Genomic DNA, 18,141 nt, shown 5'->3' on the forward strand with positions numbered 1-18,141 from the left:
CAAAACGTACCATCTTTAAAGTCACCAAGGGTTCTTCATTGAATCTCTGTAACGGGGTCTTTTTTCACCAAGATTCCCTTGCATTTCCGTAGCCGACATGTTCGAAACAGTCAACGAGCGTGAGCTGAGGCAGATCTTTGAGGGTCAAAATCGTGTTCACCTCGAAATCAAGCAGCTGAACCGACAGCTAGACATGATTCTGGATGAGCAAAGGAGATACGTCTCCCTCATGTCGGAGGAGATGAAGAAAGTGCCAAGCGGCCAGCCGCTAATGGGACAGGTGGGCAGTCCTTGATTCAGCCATGTTAACTCCAATGGCTTTATTTTTGCTTAATGCTTTGTAAACATAAAAAACAATAGCTTCCATTTACATAGCACCCTTCATGCACGGTAGGGTCCCGGAGTGCTCGAACAAAGTGTAGAACAAAATCTTATGTTTAAGGACTATGGTTGCCTGCGTTTTGTGTAGGTTACCACAGTTTTATCAGTGAACCTTCCAAGTTTAGCCAAGACACACTTCACAACATCTTGGTTCTTCCTTGACTTTTGAATTGCAATGAACCATCTGCACAGCTTTATGTGAACTGATTGAAATCTTATAGAAGATGCAAACATGGAGGAATATGCCAACGTTATGACGGAATAGGGTTCAGGGTTGTGAGGGGGAAATTTAACATTGGCACAAGGTAATGACTGTATATGCAGCTTTGGTACCTTTCAACAAGGCCTCGGGTGGAGGTGCCAGAGAAAAATTGTTGACCATATGGTGGGGGGGAGAGAAAGAAGATCATCATCTTCAGGAGAGTTGGACAAGGATGAAAGTTAGTGGGCTGAAGGGGCGGGAGATGGGAAAGCCTCAGCATTGTGATTGTTGGCACATTCAGCCTACAGTCACCTTCCCCCGATTCGGCCTCGGGCTCCGCCATTGTTAGCTCTCTGAGACTCCGCTCGGACTAGAGGGCGCTATATACATGCAAATTGTTGTAAGACAATGCAAATATTTATTTGTATTCGGGCAATCTTTTATAGACGCACAAGAAACTTCTTAGCTTTTAGAAATATCTAAACTTTCTCGTTGTGGTTGTATTTATTATCTTGCATCCTATTAATAACCTGCTGGTATTTTTACTACCCTGGTTAAGTTTTTTTTAAATCTAATTTCTCTTTTTAAGGCCCACCAAGGACAATTGGAGAACATAATCCAATACCAGCAGGAGGCGCTTAGGCATATTGGAGAATTGAGGTAAGGGACTGATCAGTTCAAATACTAATGTTTATATATTAGTTAATTAACAAGAAAAGTTAATTATCCTGTTTTAAATTAAATCTGGAATGCACTGCCTGAAAGGGTTGTGTGTGTGTATATATATATATTTAATAACAACATTCAAGGGGGAATTAGATAGGGAGTTGAAAAGGAAAAATTTGCAAGGATATGGGGAAAGAGGGAGGAGTGGGACTGGTTGGGCAGCTCTTCCAAAGAGTAGACACAGGCATGATGAGCCGAATGGCCACCTTCTGTGCTATAATATTCTATGATTCTAAGTGTGCGGGAAGGACTGCTGTTAAATATATATATTTCTCTTACCAAACCAGATTATCTGTTAAATTAAAACATCTCTCTGACCTGATGGGATGGAGTCTTAATGTCAGTCTTTCTTTTCAGGAGGAAGTTATTCTGCTGACCTCAGCAGTAAGTAGAGTGAAGCACCATCTACGTAGATAATTCATGAGCACCTTGGCCTTATCCTGGATTCCGATGACTAGGCTTACTGGCTGGAAGCATTTAGTAACATTATTGGGTTGGGTGTGGAGAAAGAGAGAGAAAATTGGATAGTCTATTGTGACAGCAGTGTAGTGCGGAGTACACTACAATGTTGAAATTGCCTCATTCAGATCAGATGTTTAAGCGGGGTCACATTGTTCTTGTTCAGGTGGAATACTAAAGATTCAAAAACTATTCAAAAGGAGAAAGGAATTTCTCCTGATGTTCTGCCCAACAATCCCTGTCATGAAATTGGTTATTCATTTCATGGTTGGAACATTGCAATGCATGAATTCGCTGCCGCAACGCCTACAAAACAATCAGTTCACTTTACAGTATATTCTGTGAAGCTCTCTGAGATGTCTTCCTGACGTGAAAGGCAAGAGGGATAAAAAGTCTGGGGAGGCAAGGAAAACAACTTGTATTTAATAATAATAATCCTTGCATTTGATATAGCGCTTTTCACATCTTCTCGACGACTCAAAGCGCTTCACAGAATAACAACAACTTGGATATATATAGCGCCTTCCACGTCGGGCGGCGTCTCAGCGCTTTACAGTCATGGATCCCGGGACCGAGCCAGGGGGAGGGGGCGGAAGGTGACCAAAGGCGCAGTCGAAAAGAAAGGTCTTCAGCAGAGATCTGAAAATGTAAGGAAACTTGCCCAAGGTTTTGCCCTGCTTGGAATTGAACCCAGGCGGGGGTCTCGCTTGCAAGGCGAGTGCACTAACCACTGAGCTACAGGACTCCACTGTGATTTATACTGCGCCTTTCACGCAGCAGAGAGTCTTGGAGAGCATATTGGTTAATTCAAACAGTTTGTTTTTCTAGTACTCTCCTTCCTTAGTCTTTCGTTTGAGAAATAGACTTGTGTTGCTATCCAAAAAAAATACTCATAGTAATGTCCTGCAGGTAAATATCACTTACCAAATGCCTTAATTACAAACCTGCAGAGTACATAATGTTCTATTATTATATAGTGGCCATTTTTATAGGTAAACACAGCTGCAAATTGCTCCTCATTCCCTTCACTGAGCCATTGGTGCCCGAGCCTTTAATTACCATGATCTCTCATAGAAGACGTGAAAAGTGCTTTATCAAATGCAATTATTATCCAAAGGCACTGTTGGAAATACAGAAGGGTTTTTTCCCTGGTCTCCTGCCAAGACTCCTCAAGATTAGTTGACCTTTCACCTCGGGTCAGTTTGTGGGACCTTGCAGTTAAAAATTGCTGTATGGCTGTAAATGCTGTCTGGGACAGAAATAAAAAAGTTAAAATGTGCAATAGGCATTTCATAACCTCTATAACTTCAAAGCGTAGTTGAAATCTGGAACCCTCTACCCCAAAACGCTGTGGATGCTGGAGAAATTATTGGGAGAATCAAGAATCCAGAACAGGGGGTGTAATCTTAAAATTAGAAATAGGCCATTTAGGAGTGAAATCAGGAAGCATTTTTTCACACAAAGGCTAGTGGAAATCTGGAATTCTCTCCATCTAAAGGTTGTGGTGGCTGGTCCATTCACATTTTCAAGACTGAGAGGGATAGATTTCTGTTAGGTAAGGATGTCAAGGGATATGGGGCAATGGTGGGCATTTGGAGTTGAGGTACATATCACCATGTAGAATGGCAGAACAGGCTCAAGGGGCTGAATGGCCTACCCTGTTCCTATGCCTTGCACTTTTTTTTCTAATATTGTATTCCAATTCCTACTAGTATCCAGTTAATTTCTGCACAAGCAAATAGGTTGAACCAAGTCAAGTCAATGTACCAACTTAAGTCAATGTACAACTTGTGTGTATCTAATTCTCAAAAGGTGTCACAGATTCTTGTTTTTACAATGGATCAAATGTGATTGAATTACCAGGACAACTGAACAAAGGAGGTCATCCCTGGAAGTTATGGATTAGACACATCAATTTATTGCTTGTCCATTCAACAGGGCCTTTGGATTTAATAATCTTTTCTTTAAGTCCAAGAAAACAAATTAGATTTCCTTCCGATTAGTGCCTTGTCTCATTCTGTCTTTCTTTCCACCACAGTGCCCCCCCCTCCCCCCATGCTGTTCATTAATGTGCATCAGAGCGATGACATGTCCTATCAAAAAATTTACTGGATTAAAGAATGTCTTTGGGTAAAAACATGAGTAACAATTGCAGCCTCGCGTCTTAAGTCTTAAGAGAGCAGCTCCCTTAGCTTTATAGTGGATTTGCTTGTTCAATTTCTTAGAATTATTAATCGCCTCAATCAGAACATCAAAGAATATATAGAACAACAAGTTGTAATTTTTGAGGCAACATGATCTTTTATGATTATTAACTGCTAAGCAGTTATCTCTGTCAGAAGGATTGGGGGGAAAAAATTGTGTCATCATGTCTTAATGCTCCCAAATTAGAACTTTTCATTGTTGGAGAGGTCTGAGTTTAATCACTTATTGCACATTTCCTTTTATGACTCCTTTGGATTCATGAACAACCTAACAATTTAATTCATAGATGTCCTTCCTAATTGTTTTTTTCATTACATTTTGCTAAGATGCTCTGTTCATGTAGATGCCCATTTATTAATCTGCATCATCCTCTTAGAAGAATGCAGAAATTAGGTTTGTTCTTTGGTAAAGCTCCCTCCTTTGGGAATTTTCCCCTCTCACAAAAGATTGTTTTACCCAACTTCTTTGTGCTGTCAGATGAGAATTTAGAGATCAAGGTATTTAATGAAACTGTGCTCTTTGATATTTTTTTAAACAAAGAAACACAAAAACAGCTTGAAGAATACAAAAAATGGGCTGATGGGTTACTTCTGTGTGGCAGGAGGAATGCATTTTAAAAGTTGTGAAAGGGAAGAAGGGTGAAATAAAAAAAAGTCTGTTTATTTAGCTTTTCTGCACCCTATCTCTTGTTTCTTAATAATAATCCTTGCATTTGATATAGTGCCTTATAGCATGGAGACTGTAGCTCAGTGATTAGCGCATTTGCCTCGCAAGCGAGAGGACCTAGATTTCCCAGCAGGGCAAAACAAATAAGTTTCCTTACGCCTGTTTACCTAGCAGTAAGTAGGAATCCGCTTGATAGTTGATTGGCAGATCACTTTTACGGGGGTAATAATTCCTTCAAATTAATAAAAATAATTTGGTCACTCATTACATGACTTTCTGTGGGACACTGCTGTGTGTGATTGGCTGTGGCGTTTCATTTGGCCCAACTGGTCTATGCCGGTGTTTATGCTCCATATGAGCCTCCTCCTGCCCTTCCTCAACTAAGCCTTTCAAGCATAACCTCTATTCCTTTCTCCCTCATGTACCTATCTAGCTTCCCCTTAAATACATCTAAGCTATTTGCCTCAACAACTCCTTGTGGTAGCATGTTCCACATTCCCACTACTCTCCGTGTGAAGAAATTTCTTCTAACTTCCCTATTTGATCTATTTGTGACCATTTTATATTGATGGTCCCTGGTTTTGGTCTCCCCCACAAGTGGAAACATATTCCCGATGTCTATCCCTATCAAAACCCATCATCATTTTAAAGATCTCTCTCAAGTCACCCTTACCTTCCTCTTTTCAAGAGAAGAGAGTCCAAGTATGTTCAGCCTTTCCTGATAGGTATAACTTCTCAGTTCTGGGATCATCCTTGTGAATCTCCTTTGCACCCTCTCCAGTGCCTCTACATCTCTTCTATAATGTGGGGACCTGAACTGCACACAGTATTCTAAGTGTGGTCTAACCAAGGTTCTAGAGACGTTTACCATAACTTCCCTGCTTTTCATTTCTATCCCTCTAGAAATGAACCCCAATGCCTGGTTTGCTTTTTTAATGGCCTTATTAACCTGCGTTGCTACTTTTAGTGAATTGTGTGTGTGTACCCCTATGTCCCGTTGCTCCTCTACCCCATTTAGGTTTGTATTTTCCAGGATGTATGTAACTTCCTTATACCTTCTACCAAAATGTACCACCTCACACTTTTCTACGTTGAAAAACATTTGCCATTTAAATACCCACTCAGCATGTTTATTAATGTCTTGCTGTAATTTGTTGCAGTTCTCCTGTGTATTAACTCCCACAATGTGGTGTCATCTGCAAATTTTGAAATTGTACTGCTGATTTCCAAATCATTGATCTATATTGTGAGCAGTGGTCCCAGTACCGATCCTTGTGCAATACCACTATAGTTCCCTGGGCTTGTTCTATCTCCCTTTTTAAATATAGGTATAGCATTAGCTATCTTCCAGTCACTATTCCCTTTTCTAATGAGCGATATATGTGTAATAGTGCATCTGCTATCTCTTCTCTCGATTCTTTTAATATATGTGGATACAATTCACCTGGACCAGGAGTTTTATCCTCTCTTGAGTTTCGTTAGTTTTTCGATTATATCTCCTCTTTGTATCTTAAATGTATTTATATTATTGTCGATCTCTTCTTCTACTGTCATGTCCACCTGGTCCGTCTCCCTGGTGAGGTATAATCGAAAGGGGAGATATAATCAAAAACTAATGAAACTCAGAGAGGATAAAACCCCTGGTCCAGGTGGATTGCATCCACATATACAGTCAATTTACTTTACAGTATATTCTGTGAAGCACTTTGAAACGTCTCAATGACGTGATAAGGCGCTATATCAAGTGCAAGGATCACTATTATGTCATCGAGACATCTCAAAGCACTTCACATAATATACTGTAAAGTGAATGGACTGTATATCATGGAATCGTACAGCACAAAAAGTGGTCATTCGGCCCATCGAATCTGTTCCGGCTCTTTGAAAAGAGCAACGTAATATCAATCCCACTCCCCAGCCCTTTCCCCATAACACTGCAGACATGTCCTCCTCAAATACCCCTCCAATTTTTAAAAGTTGTTATTGAATCGGCCTCAACCACCCTTTCAGGCAATGCGTTCCAGATTCGAACTCTCTACGTAAAAGAATTTCTTCGCACCTCCCCTCTGCTTCTTTTAGAGACTATTTTAAATCTGTGACCTCGAGTCACCGACACACCCACCAGTGGAAACAGTTTTTCCCTTTCTAACCTATCAAATCCCCTCATGATTTTGAAGACCTCTATTAGGTCTCCTCGTAACCTTCTCTGCTCCAATGAGAATAATCCCGGCCTCTCGAGCCTTTCCTCATAATCAACGTCCCTCATTCCTGGTACCATCCTCGTAAATCTCCTCTGCACCCTTTCCAATGCCTTAACATCCTTCCTATAGTGTGGTGCCCAGAACTGGGTGCAGTATTCTAACTGAAGCCTAACCAGTATTTTATATAGGTTAATCATAACCTCCTGACTCTTGCACCTATTAATAAATTAATAAATTAATAAATTTAATATTAATTAATAAATAAATTAATAAAGCCTAGTATCCCATATGCCCTTTTAACAGCTTTATCTACCTGTCCTGCCACCTTCAAGGATTCATTTACCTGAACCCCCCAGGTCTCTCTGTTCTTTTACCCCCTCAAGATTGTATTACCAGCCTATATTGCCTCCCCTCATTCTTTCTACCAAAATGCATTACCTCGCATTTCTCCACATTAAAATTCATCTGCCATGTGTCTGCCCATTTTATCATTCTGTCTGTCTTCCTGCAGTTGGCCACTGTCCTTCTCACTGTTTACTACCCTATCTAACTTTGTGTTGTCCGCAAACTTGGAAATGGTACTTGCTATACCTAAGTCCAGATCATTTATCTATATTAAGAAGAGCAGTGGTCCTAATACCGATCCCCGGGGGACGCCACTATATACTTCCCTCCAGTCAGAAAAGCAGCCATTCACCACAACTCTCTGCTTTCTGTATCCCAGCCAGTTCTGGATCCGCTGCCACTGTCCCTTTTATACCAGGGGCTTCTATCTTTCTTACAAGTCTTTCATGTGCACTTTGACAAATGCCTTTTGAAAGTCCATATAAACTACATTAACTGCACTAACTTTATCCACCCTCTCTGTTACCTCATCAAAAAATTCTATTAGATTTGTTAGACAAGATTTGCCTTTAACAAATCCGTGCTGACTGTTCCTAATTAATCCATATTCTTCTAAGTGGAGATTTATCCTGTCCCAGATATATTGTGGATGAAATGCGGAAGCCAATTTCACACTGCAGTGTCCTACAAACAGTCATGGATTGAGTTACCAAATTATTATCATTTTTTTAAGGGATTATTACCCCCAGAAAAGCAATCTCCCAATTGACTGACAACTGGGTTCCTACTTACTGAGACGTGTGGAGTAAGGACACTTGCCTAACATTTCGCCCCGCCCGGGATTCGAACCTGGTTCTTCTCCTTGAGAGGCGAGTGCTCTAACCACTACTCTGCAGGACTCCTCTGTTTTAAATATCCCAGGATTCTCAGAACCAAGTGCTTAAGACTTTATGCATCAAAATAGCTTTCTGTTCACTGAAAAGCATAGCAATAAAGTGTTTTGAGCCAGACTGTGCACACTGGTATAATTTCCATATTATTGTATCCCTGCCTTGTATGATGCCCCACTATAAATTTTGGCACTGTAGATCGAAGTTACAGAAAGCGAGTGTTGCAATATATTCTCCGATTGCTATTATGGTTACTCATTGAGAATCACTGGATAAAGTGCAGAGATCCACAGAGTGCATAATGTGCTCTCCTGTTATTGACCATTGCTGCTATAATTTGAACAGTCATATAGATGTCACTGAGGGGCAAACATTTAAACCTTCTCAATCAGAAACAATTTTATAACCTCCAAGGCACCGCAGTTTGCAAGTATTTGTCAGTGTACCAAGAGCTGAAAATTGAGTATATAGTATCTTATAAATCTACTCAATAAGCCTAAAAGTGTGCCAGATGTTTTACTGTTGAACAAAAATGGCTGGATTTCTGAAACCTTGCTTAGCAGCAAATAACCTCACAGCAATAAGCTTCCACAAACCAATTTGCTAGGCAGGCTCGTGCGGCTTCACCTATTGAAGGATTGAACTAGCTGTAATGCTCCGCATGTTCAATAGTTAGTCTTTATTTTCCTCGTCACCACCATCACTATCTGCAAATTGTGACTGCACTTTTATACCTAGCAGTAAGTAGGAACCCTATTGTTAGTCGATTGGTGGATTGCTTTTTGGGGGTAATAATCCCCTCAAAAAAAATTTTTTGTAAATAATTTAATTGTTCAATCCACCACTACCAATTCACTTTACAGTATATTCTGTAAAGTGCTTTGAGATGTCTCAACGACGTTATAGGATTTACTGTGAAATGCAATGACGCGGCAACTAATTTGCGTACACCAATGGCCCACAAACAGCCCATTTTTACGATTTTTGGGGGAATAGTGTCATGAGATCTTTAACATCCACCTGAACAGGCAGACCATACTATGCAGCTCTAATATGAACCACATTCACTATACCTTCATTTCCATCTGCGATCACTGTTTATTGCCAGGTGAAATTCTTCTCTCATTGCCCTAGTATTTATTTAGCCAAATCAGAAGAGAGCTAAGAGGACCCAATTTGAATCAAGTGCATGGTTTCAGACAGATTAACTGAGAAATGGTTCAAAGATCAAATCCATCATCGTATATTAATGCTAACAGACAATGGATTAAAGACCAAATGAAGCAAAAATGCTGTTATCTTCTATTTTAATTACTTTTCAGAATTGCGAATAGGCAGCGCACATTCACACAAAAAACACCCTGCATTTGTCAATTTTTACTAAAGTGAATGCAGTTGACATTTTCTAATGCAAATAATAAATTTGAAATGTACTCTTTCTTTAAATCGTCTTTGGCTGTATTGTGCGTTGCATTAAGCTTTTCTCAAAGTAATTTCTCTCCTCCCATTTTACAATCTGTATATCTCATTTTTATTCTTTATATAGTGCCGACCTCCTGGAACTTTGCTCAGCTACCAATCTCCTGCCAAGGTGATCTGAGCCTGCCTGAGTCAGAATCCAGCTCCTCAAAAGCAATAGCAACAACAACTTGCATTTACGTAGAGCCTCTCACACAGGGTAGTTTCCCAGAGCGCTTAACAGTGACGGAGCACGATGCTGAGCCAGGAGGAGGGGGAGATGTCCATAAGCAGGATTGAGATCACCGTTTAAGCCAAGTTCCAGCACAGTATACACAGGATTTACTGTTTGCAAGGCCTTTTGCAAATACCAAATTTAACTAATTTTAAAAACTTACACTTAATACAGCACCTTTCACATTGGGAGGACATCTCAAAATGCTTTACAGGTTTTACACTAAGGTCCAGTTAATTTTTGATGTAGGTGTACGAGGCAGCCACTTTGCACATCATGTCCCACAAACAGCCATGAAGTAAATGACCTTTTTTTAAAAAAAAATATATTATCTGGAGATTGTTGACCAGGACCATGGAAGAAACTCTCTTCGCTTTTCTTCGCTTTTCTGTAGCTCAGTGGTTAGAGCACTCGCTTTGCAAGTGAGAGACCTGAGTTCAATTCCAGGCAGAGGGCGAAACCTTGGGCAAGTTTCCTTACTCCACACAAAAGAGCCTAATAATAATCCCTCCAAAAACAATAATAAATTGGTCATTTTCAATCTATGACTGTTTGTGGGACATTGCTGTGCGCAATTGGCTGCCGCGTTCGCCCACAAATAATAATAATAATAATAATCCTTGCATTTGAGATAGCGCTTTTCACGTCGGGAGGACGTCCCAAAGCGCTTCACAGAACACACTGTAAAGTGAATTGACTGTATATTTGTGGGCGAACGCGGCAGCCAATTGCGCACAGCAATGTCCCACAAATACAGTCAATTCACTTTACAGTGTGTTCTGTGAAGCGTTTTGGGACGTCCTCCCAACGTGAAAAGCGCTATATCAAATGCAAGGATTATTATTATAAATAGCAGCATAGGATCTTTTAACATCCATTGAATAAGCAAACGAGACCTTGATTTAAAGTCTAATCCAAAGGACGGCATCTCCAACAATGTAACACACCTTAGCATTGCACTGGAGTTCAAAGTCCTGACATGGGGGCAGGAGCCTACAACTTTGACTGAGGCGAGAGTGCCACCAACTGAACCGGGCTAATGAAATGTGTGACTTGGGTACATCAAATGCAGGGGTTATTTATACAGTAATTTTTTCATTTGAAAAAAAAACTGAATTAAACTACATTTCTCAAAGTCCATTTTACTCACAAATCTAAATCATCTTTATTCCAGGAGTTCTATCACCAACGCTGTGCATCATGCAATTCAAGTGTCAGGCGGTGCAACAGGAGGTTATGAAAATGTTCAACATTTCAATGATATAAAGGAACATCTTCATGTAGTAAAAAGAGAACTTGGAACTTTAGTACAAAGAAATGTGGTGAGTCTGACCTGATGAATTGAGTGCTTAACATTGTTAACTCGTTAAGTTCAAAATCACAAAACATTTGGATTGAATACCGGATTGTAACTTGATGTTTTTGAAGCTGTAAAAGTTACAAAATAATTGCATCCTAACCTAACCTTAGTTATGGACTCGAATTTGCAAGAGAAATCTTACTGTGTTAGGCAACATGCAAGGGTTTAATAGCGGAGTAATGAGGAATTCAGAGGATGTAATAGACTTCAGGTCAATCTAATGAGTCTGCAGGTGCTAGATATAGGTCTGTCACCTCCCTTATATATTGGAGTCTAAGGAGGAATTTCCCAATTTCAACTAGATGTGTGAAGGAGCCTTCCTGTATAAGATCAAATCTCTACCAACCACAGTGTAGGTAGATGTTTGATCATTGTTGGGTGAGAGTTTCTATTGCAGGATATATATTGGTTTATTTTATTCCAGATTTATTCAGTGTGTAAGGAAAGGTATGTAAAAAAAGAAAGGCCTTCGCTAATTTGGGAGAGAGTGAGATAAGTAAATAAGTACACTCAGGCAAGTAAATTGTTTTTCGATCTGTATCCTGTAAATTTAATGATGTTTCTATATGTAGACTTTCGGATGTTGTGAGAGGTAATATTTTTAACAACTTGCATTTATATAGCATCTTGGAATGCTGCAAGGAATATTATCTGTTTTAAGTCTGGGCATTTGGATTATTCTTTATAATATGCCATTAGATTGTTTTTCTGAGTGGAGGATCCACAGGACACAGATTTAAGATAATTGGCAAAAGAACCAGAGCGGAGATGAGGAGAATTATTTTTCCCAGCGAGTTGTTACCACCGGGAATGCACTGCCTGAAAGGGTGGTGGAAGCAGATTCAATAATAACTTCCAAAAGCGAATTGGATATATGCTTGGAAAAAATAAAAAATTGCAAGGCTATATATCGGAAACGGTTGGGGTATTGAGACTAATTGGATAGCTCTTTCAAAGGCACAGGCACGATGGGCCTCCTTCAGTACTGTAGGATTCTGTGAGTTTCTGTATGAGTTGTACTGTCAGCACTGTTGACTTCTAGAAGATTTGCAGCTGAAATTTACACAGAATATTGCTTCTTGTTTTACTGGGGATTGGTAGTATTCGTGTGTGTAGCATTGTCGTGTTCATTCTAGTCACAGTGGTGAAGTCTAAACTAATGCATTTTTACTGTCTTTCCCACAGGCATACGTGGAAAAACCTAAATGTCCCGAAATACCCCCTTTCCCGTCTTGTTTATCAACGACTCATTTCTTCATATTTGTAGCATTTCAAACAGTATTGTTTATTGGGTATATCATGTATAGGTAAGTATGCCTGGTTATACCAATTGAAACTGGTTTACTGCACTTGGTGGCACTTCTGTGAATGTGAATTGCAAATGATGTGCTTTCAAATCCTGCTAAAATATTCACCCTTCAAAGGTGACTTTTTGCATGGTACTGTGAGCTGTTTTGCCCATCACATTGCGACTGTTGGCATGAGTCCCTGCCCTCACCCCTCACTACCACCATCCCCACAATAAAAAACTTGCATTTATATAGCACGTTTCACGCGGGGTAGCATCCAGAGCGCTTGGCAGTGGCGGAATCTGACCCCAAGCCAGAGGGAGAGGAATGGAGGAGGTGACCGTAAGCACGATCAAAAAGGAAGGTCTTTAGGCGAGATTTGAAAGTGGGGAGGGAGGGGGCAAGGCGGAGTGTTTGAGGGAGAGACACCACCACACCATCAACCTCACACTAATCACAGCTTCTGCCCTGTGTTACTGAGAAAACATGCAGCCACTTTAAATTATGCTATGCAAATTGCAAGACAACCCGTGTCCTTGACACCCAGTGAGTGTAGACTCCATATGTTCTCTCCCTTCTGATTTGTTTCAACAAAGTTCATTAAACCTGGAAGTCAATCCGATCCCTTTGAAGAAGATGTTGTCCTTGTGATGTACAAGATCAGCTTAGCATAAATATTGCTACTGAAGCCACAATTTAACAATTATTCTTAGCCTTGTGTGTATAGCTGCTTCCTGCACCTTCCCTTGTTCCCTTGTGCGTAGTCTCTGCCAAATCTGCATTAATACCTTTGTGTGTTTTTTCCTCGTTGATTTATGCAAAGAATTTAAAAACTGGAGGAAAGTGCTTCTGATCAAAAGAAGAAATCGTGCCTTTTATTTTTTCTTCCGTATAAACCGAATTTTACAAAATACACTTTCTTCTCCCCCAATCTCTATTAAATGTACAGTAATGATTTAGCAGTTAACTTATGCCTTGAAGGAATTCTAATTTTGATTAGCTCAAATAGGTTTTAATTGAAAGCAATACTCAATCAGCCAAAGTAAAGTGGTGGATATTTTTATATATATATATATATAATATATTAAGGATTGGAGTGAATCAATCAACTGATCATCCTTTTGCGGTTGATGTAAAAGTACAGTATAAAAAGGTCCCACCTGAGTGTCCCTGGGGGGGTTGAATTAGCTCAGATTACATGCAATTCTCCCTGCAGTTAAAGATGCTTCCTCCCTCACCTTGTTCAAGGTCCATCTCAAGACCAACCTCCTTGATTGCATTTTCAATCATCTTTCCCATTCCACCACCCCCCCGCCCTTCCCCGGCTTTAATCTCCAACTCAATCTGAAAAGCGCTGTATGTGGAAGGGTTCTGAAACTCGATGCCAAAGTAGAATACTTCAACAACAACTTGCATTTATATAGTGCCTTTCACGTCAGGAGAACTAAGGTTTAATGAACTTTGTTGAAACAAATCAGAGGATCGATCCCCGCATTGTTTTGGGACCTGTGCCATGCAGCATGTGGAGTCCTGTAGCTCAGTAGTTGGAGCACTCGCTTCGCAAGCGAGAGATCCCAATTTGTTCCCTGTCAGGGCGAAATGTTGGACAAGTTTACTTACTCCACATGTCTCTGTTTACCTAGGAGTAAATAGGAATCTGGTTGTTAGTGAATTAGCGGATCGACTATGCACAGATAGCAGATCGAAAAAAAATTTGGTCACTTAAATCCACGACTGTTTGTGGGACACTGCTGTGTGCAATTGGCTGCTGTGTTTTGTACACAAAATATACAGCCAGTTCACTCTCTAGTAGATTCTTTGAAGCGCTTTGAGACGTCTAGAAGATGTGAAAAGGCGCTATATCAAATGCAAGGATTATTAGAACATTTCAACAGTAACTTGCATTTATACAGCGCCTTTCATATTGGGAGGACTCCCTAAGGCATTTGTTCCTTAAGCCATCCTGCATGGGATCGATCCCCACATTGTTTTGGGGCCGCTGCCATGCAGTATGCTTCAAGAAAATGATGTATTCAATTGCAGTCGTCATTATTTGAATTGCTAATTTTTTTCTTTTCTTTTTTTCAACCCCTCACACAGAAGTCAGCAAGAAGCAGCGGCAAAGAAGTTCTTTTGATGTCGCTACTCTCAGTTTACATTTTGTTAGCGACCCGGAATAAAACCACGGAAAACCTGTAAATGATGGCATTTTTTTTAAAGAAAAAAATATTTTTCAACAAATTAAGTTATTGTGATGCTGTTTCCTCCCGAGATGAGAATATTGGAAATATTTTTTGGGGGTGCAAATTATCTTTCTACAACTTGAGGGCAAGACCTGTGGGCATTTTTTTTTGCTACTGCATCTTGTATCGTGTACCCTTACAGGAAGCTACAGGAAAATTAAATGATTAACTTGACATTTACATGATGCAAAGAAAATTTGAGTTTTATTAGGAGCAAGCAATTGCAAAGCTGTTCTCCATTTAACATTGAGGATGTTTCTCAAATTACAAAGTTCACCACAAGTAATGCCTCCTTTCTATTTTCTCAAAAAAATTGTTAACTTACAAAACTTAATACAGCCCGAAAAGGTTTTTTTTAAATAAACTAGTGCAGTTATTGTTCCACAAAGATCTACAGCCACATACTTGGGTCAATGTGAACCCAGTGCCAGTATTTTGTTACGGTAAAATGATGTACAGTGATGTTTCCTTGTGAAACACGGTTAATATTCGTAGAACCCACTGATCACAAACATTTAGGTAACAAAGGTTACCAATAATCTCTATGGCATGATGATCAATACCGAGGCTCTCACTCAACTCACTCTTGAGTGATGAATCGATCTTTACGACTGAATTTCAATCGTCGAAATCCCTTCAGCTGTGAGAAATTCAATTACTGCCCTCTGCTTAACACGCGTATCAATGCTCGGTGTCATTTTGAACTGCTGCCACATGCCTCCATCTAGGTAGAAGTAAACAAAACTTTCACAGGACACGATATCCAAGGACACTATATTGTGTATGTTTTTCATTACTGTATCGCTTACAAATTAAATAGGAGGCATTACTTTTGGGATGTCCCTCGTCTATTGAAGCACTGGATGTGAACACCATTTTGCTTCATCAGAAAACTATTCTATCACTGCCTTGCTACTGTATTTTATTTTTGAAAGTGCATTACAGTATTATGAGTACCTATTTTTACGATTTTAATTTTTAGAATTTTTTTGCTTTCTCTTCCCCTCCCCTTTGTTTTCTGAATTTTGACTCGTGAAATGTTCCTGCTGTAATTACTCAATCCGGATCTTTTCGACCATTGTTATTAAAAGCTTATTTCGTGAAAAAATCATTTTAAATAAAAACAATGGGGGCAAAACATTTATCTTTATCGGGCGTCCTAATTTATGACTTATTTTGTTGAAATAAATTTGTATTTATACATTTAATTTTTTAATAATCCTTGTATTTGACAAAGCATCTTATCTCTTCAATGTCTCAAAGCGCTTTACGGGATTTATTATAAAATGTAGTGACTGTATTTGTTGACTAATGTGGCAGACAATTTGGACATGGCAATATCCATAAACAGCCATGGCGTGAATGACTAGTTTTATCTGGTTGATTGTTAGCCAGAACATTGGGATAAACTCCCTTCTCTTTTCGACTAGTGGCATGGTATCATTAACATCCATATGAATAGAATTCTGGGTCTGTTTTAACATCTCATCTGATGGATGGCACCTACTATTTCATTCTTAATAATAATCCAATATAGCGCCGTATAGAATCACAGAATCTTACAGTACAAATGGAGGCCAATCGGCCTATTGTGCCTATGCCAGCTCTTCGAAAGCTACCATCTATTCCCCACTCCCCCGCTCTTCCCCACAGCTCTGCAATTTTTTTCCTTTTTAAGCAGCTATCCAATTCCCTTTTGAAAGCTATTATCTACTCTGCTTCCACCACCCTTTCAGGCAGACCATAACTCTGGGTAAAAAGACATTATCAAGTAACAACTTCACCGAGTGCTTCAGTATATTGCAAAGTGTAGTAACTGGTTGTAGGCGAACCCAGCAAACCGCAATACATATTGCAATGTTCCAGAAACGTGCATTTTGTGAGTCACTTAACGCTGTAACTAAAATATATTTTTAAAAGAGGATCGCTGCTTTTCTAATCTAATTCGGCCCCGTATCTCTTAATACCTTGACCTAACAATTGAGCTATCCACCTCAACAACATTTGTATAGTGCCTCTCACGTCGGGAGGAGGTCACAAGACGCTGGACAATCAATGTTTTGGACCCGAGCTGGGGGTCTGGGTCAGGATCGGGGAGGGTGGAGGGCAGGGGAGCAAGGACGGTGACCAATGGCACAGTCGAAGGGGGTCTTGAAGGAGGGGATGAGGAGCTGCGGGATGGAGTTCCAGAGGGTGGGCGTAGAGTGGCAGAAAACCCACCTGCCAATGATGGGGTGGGCGAGGTGGGGTCATGAAGCAGGCCGGGAGCGGGCAGATTGGTAGGAGGTTAGGAGGTTGCAGAGGTAGACCTCAGTCTTGAAAATGTGAATGGATCCAACATCCACAACCGTTTTGGGGGAGGGTGTTCCAGATTACCATTACCTTTTCGGTGAAAAACTGCCTCCTAATTTCACTCATAAATGGCCTAGCTCTAATTTCAAGATTATGCCCCCATATTCGGTAAGAAGATAATTAAGATCAGACCAATTGATCAGACTGACAGGACCTCGGATTAATGCCTAGTGCAAAGTCCGGCATCTCCAGCAAAATAAAGCGCGAGGCTGATTTGCGGCAATGCTGAAATCTCACAAGATTTGACTTCTATGAAAAAAATGTTACAAACTGTTCAGGTTTAACTGAATTGTAGTGAATGCTTCAAAATCCAGTTCAATTGTTTCTCCGTTTTAGTGTCAGTTTGATTAAAATCCTTCCCCGTTCTCTTGGGTCGAGAGGATATATAGAAACATAGAAAGCTACAAGCTGTCCTCTTCCCACCACCCCTCATTTTGCCTCATCGCTCCATCCATGTTACTGAAGATGTTTCCTCGTACATGACGATGGATCATTATCTGCCATGAAAATGATGGCGATCACACACTCTGGACGTCCAAATACAGTTAAGTACTTGTACTGAATACAATTAAGTGTTTCTAAATAGAATTATCATTCTTCCAAATGATGCAGCTGTTGGTCAGTGCACTGTAGAAACAACACATGGTGGATAACAGGACTTTTTGAACACCCTGTACAGCGCAGAAGGAGGACATTCTGCCCATCAAGTCCACTCCAGCTCAAGGAGAAAGGAAATACATTCCACCAACCCAATTATCCTGCTTTCAAACCCCTCTAATATGAAAAGGTACAAAAACATGAATAAATGTGATTTTAGCCCAAATATCCCAATCGAATCGGAAAAACTATGAAATAATGCAAACAGGTTCTTAAATCTGATCTTAAAACAAAAATGTATAAGTTCATGATGAGATTTCATCCACTCTTGACCCCTAACCTTGAAGCAAATCTAACTCCCTTGTCTCCATTAAAAAAAATGTATATCTTGCTATCTTTAAATGGTTTTGCACACCAACACGTTTACACAGTATTTTAGCTGTTTTGGAAAGTAATTTTAATCGCCTCGCATTTCAAATCGCCTTTTGGTCAGTAAAGTCCTTTGGTTTTACACACTGTTGTTGCTTAAGTC

General features: G+C 40.0%; 1 protein-coding gene across 1 annotated transcript in view; it reads left to right on the top strand.

The window, feature by feature from the left end:
* lman1 (lectin, mannose-binding, 1) overlaps positions 1 to 15,798 on the top strand; it is a 31,576-nt gene extending 15,778 nt beyond the window's left edge. Inside the window, exons 9-13 of the mRNA XM_007903103.2 lie at positions 93 to 280; positions 1,173 to 1,243; positions 10,943 to 11,090; positions 12,314 to 12,435; positions 14,518 to 15,798. Of these exons, the coding sequence (XP_007901294.2) occupies positions 93 to 280; positions 1,173 to 1,243; positions 10,943 to 11,090; positions 12,314 to 12,435; positions 14,518 to 14,554 (566 nt within the window). The 3' untranslated portion in view covers positions 14,555 to 15,798. The remainder of the gene's footprint in view (positions 1 to 92; positions 281 to 1,172; positions 1,244 to 10,942; positions 11,091 to 12,313; positions 12,436 to 14,517) is intronic.
* Positions 15,799 to 18,141: the final 2,343 nt, after the last annotated feature.

This window comes from Callorhinchus milii, unplaced genomic scaffold (assembly GCF_018977255.1).
Source record: "Callorhinchus milii isolate IMCB2004 unplaced genomic scaffold, IMCB_Cmil_1.0 Scaffold1, whole genome shotgun sequence".
NCBI classification, from domain to species: Eukaryota; Metazoa; Chordata; class Chondrichthyes; order Chimaeriformes; family Callorhinchidae; genus Callorhinchus; species Callorhinchus milii.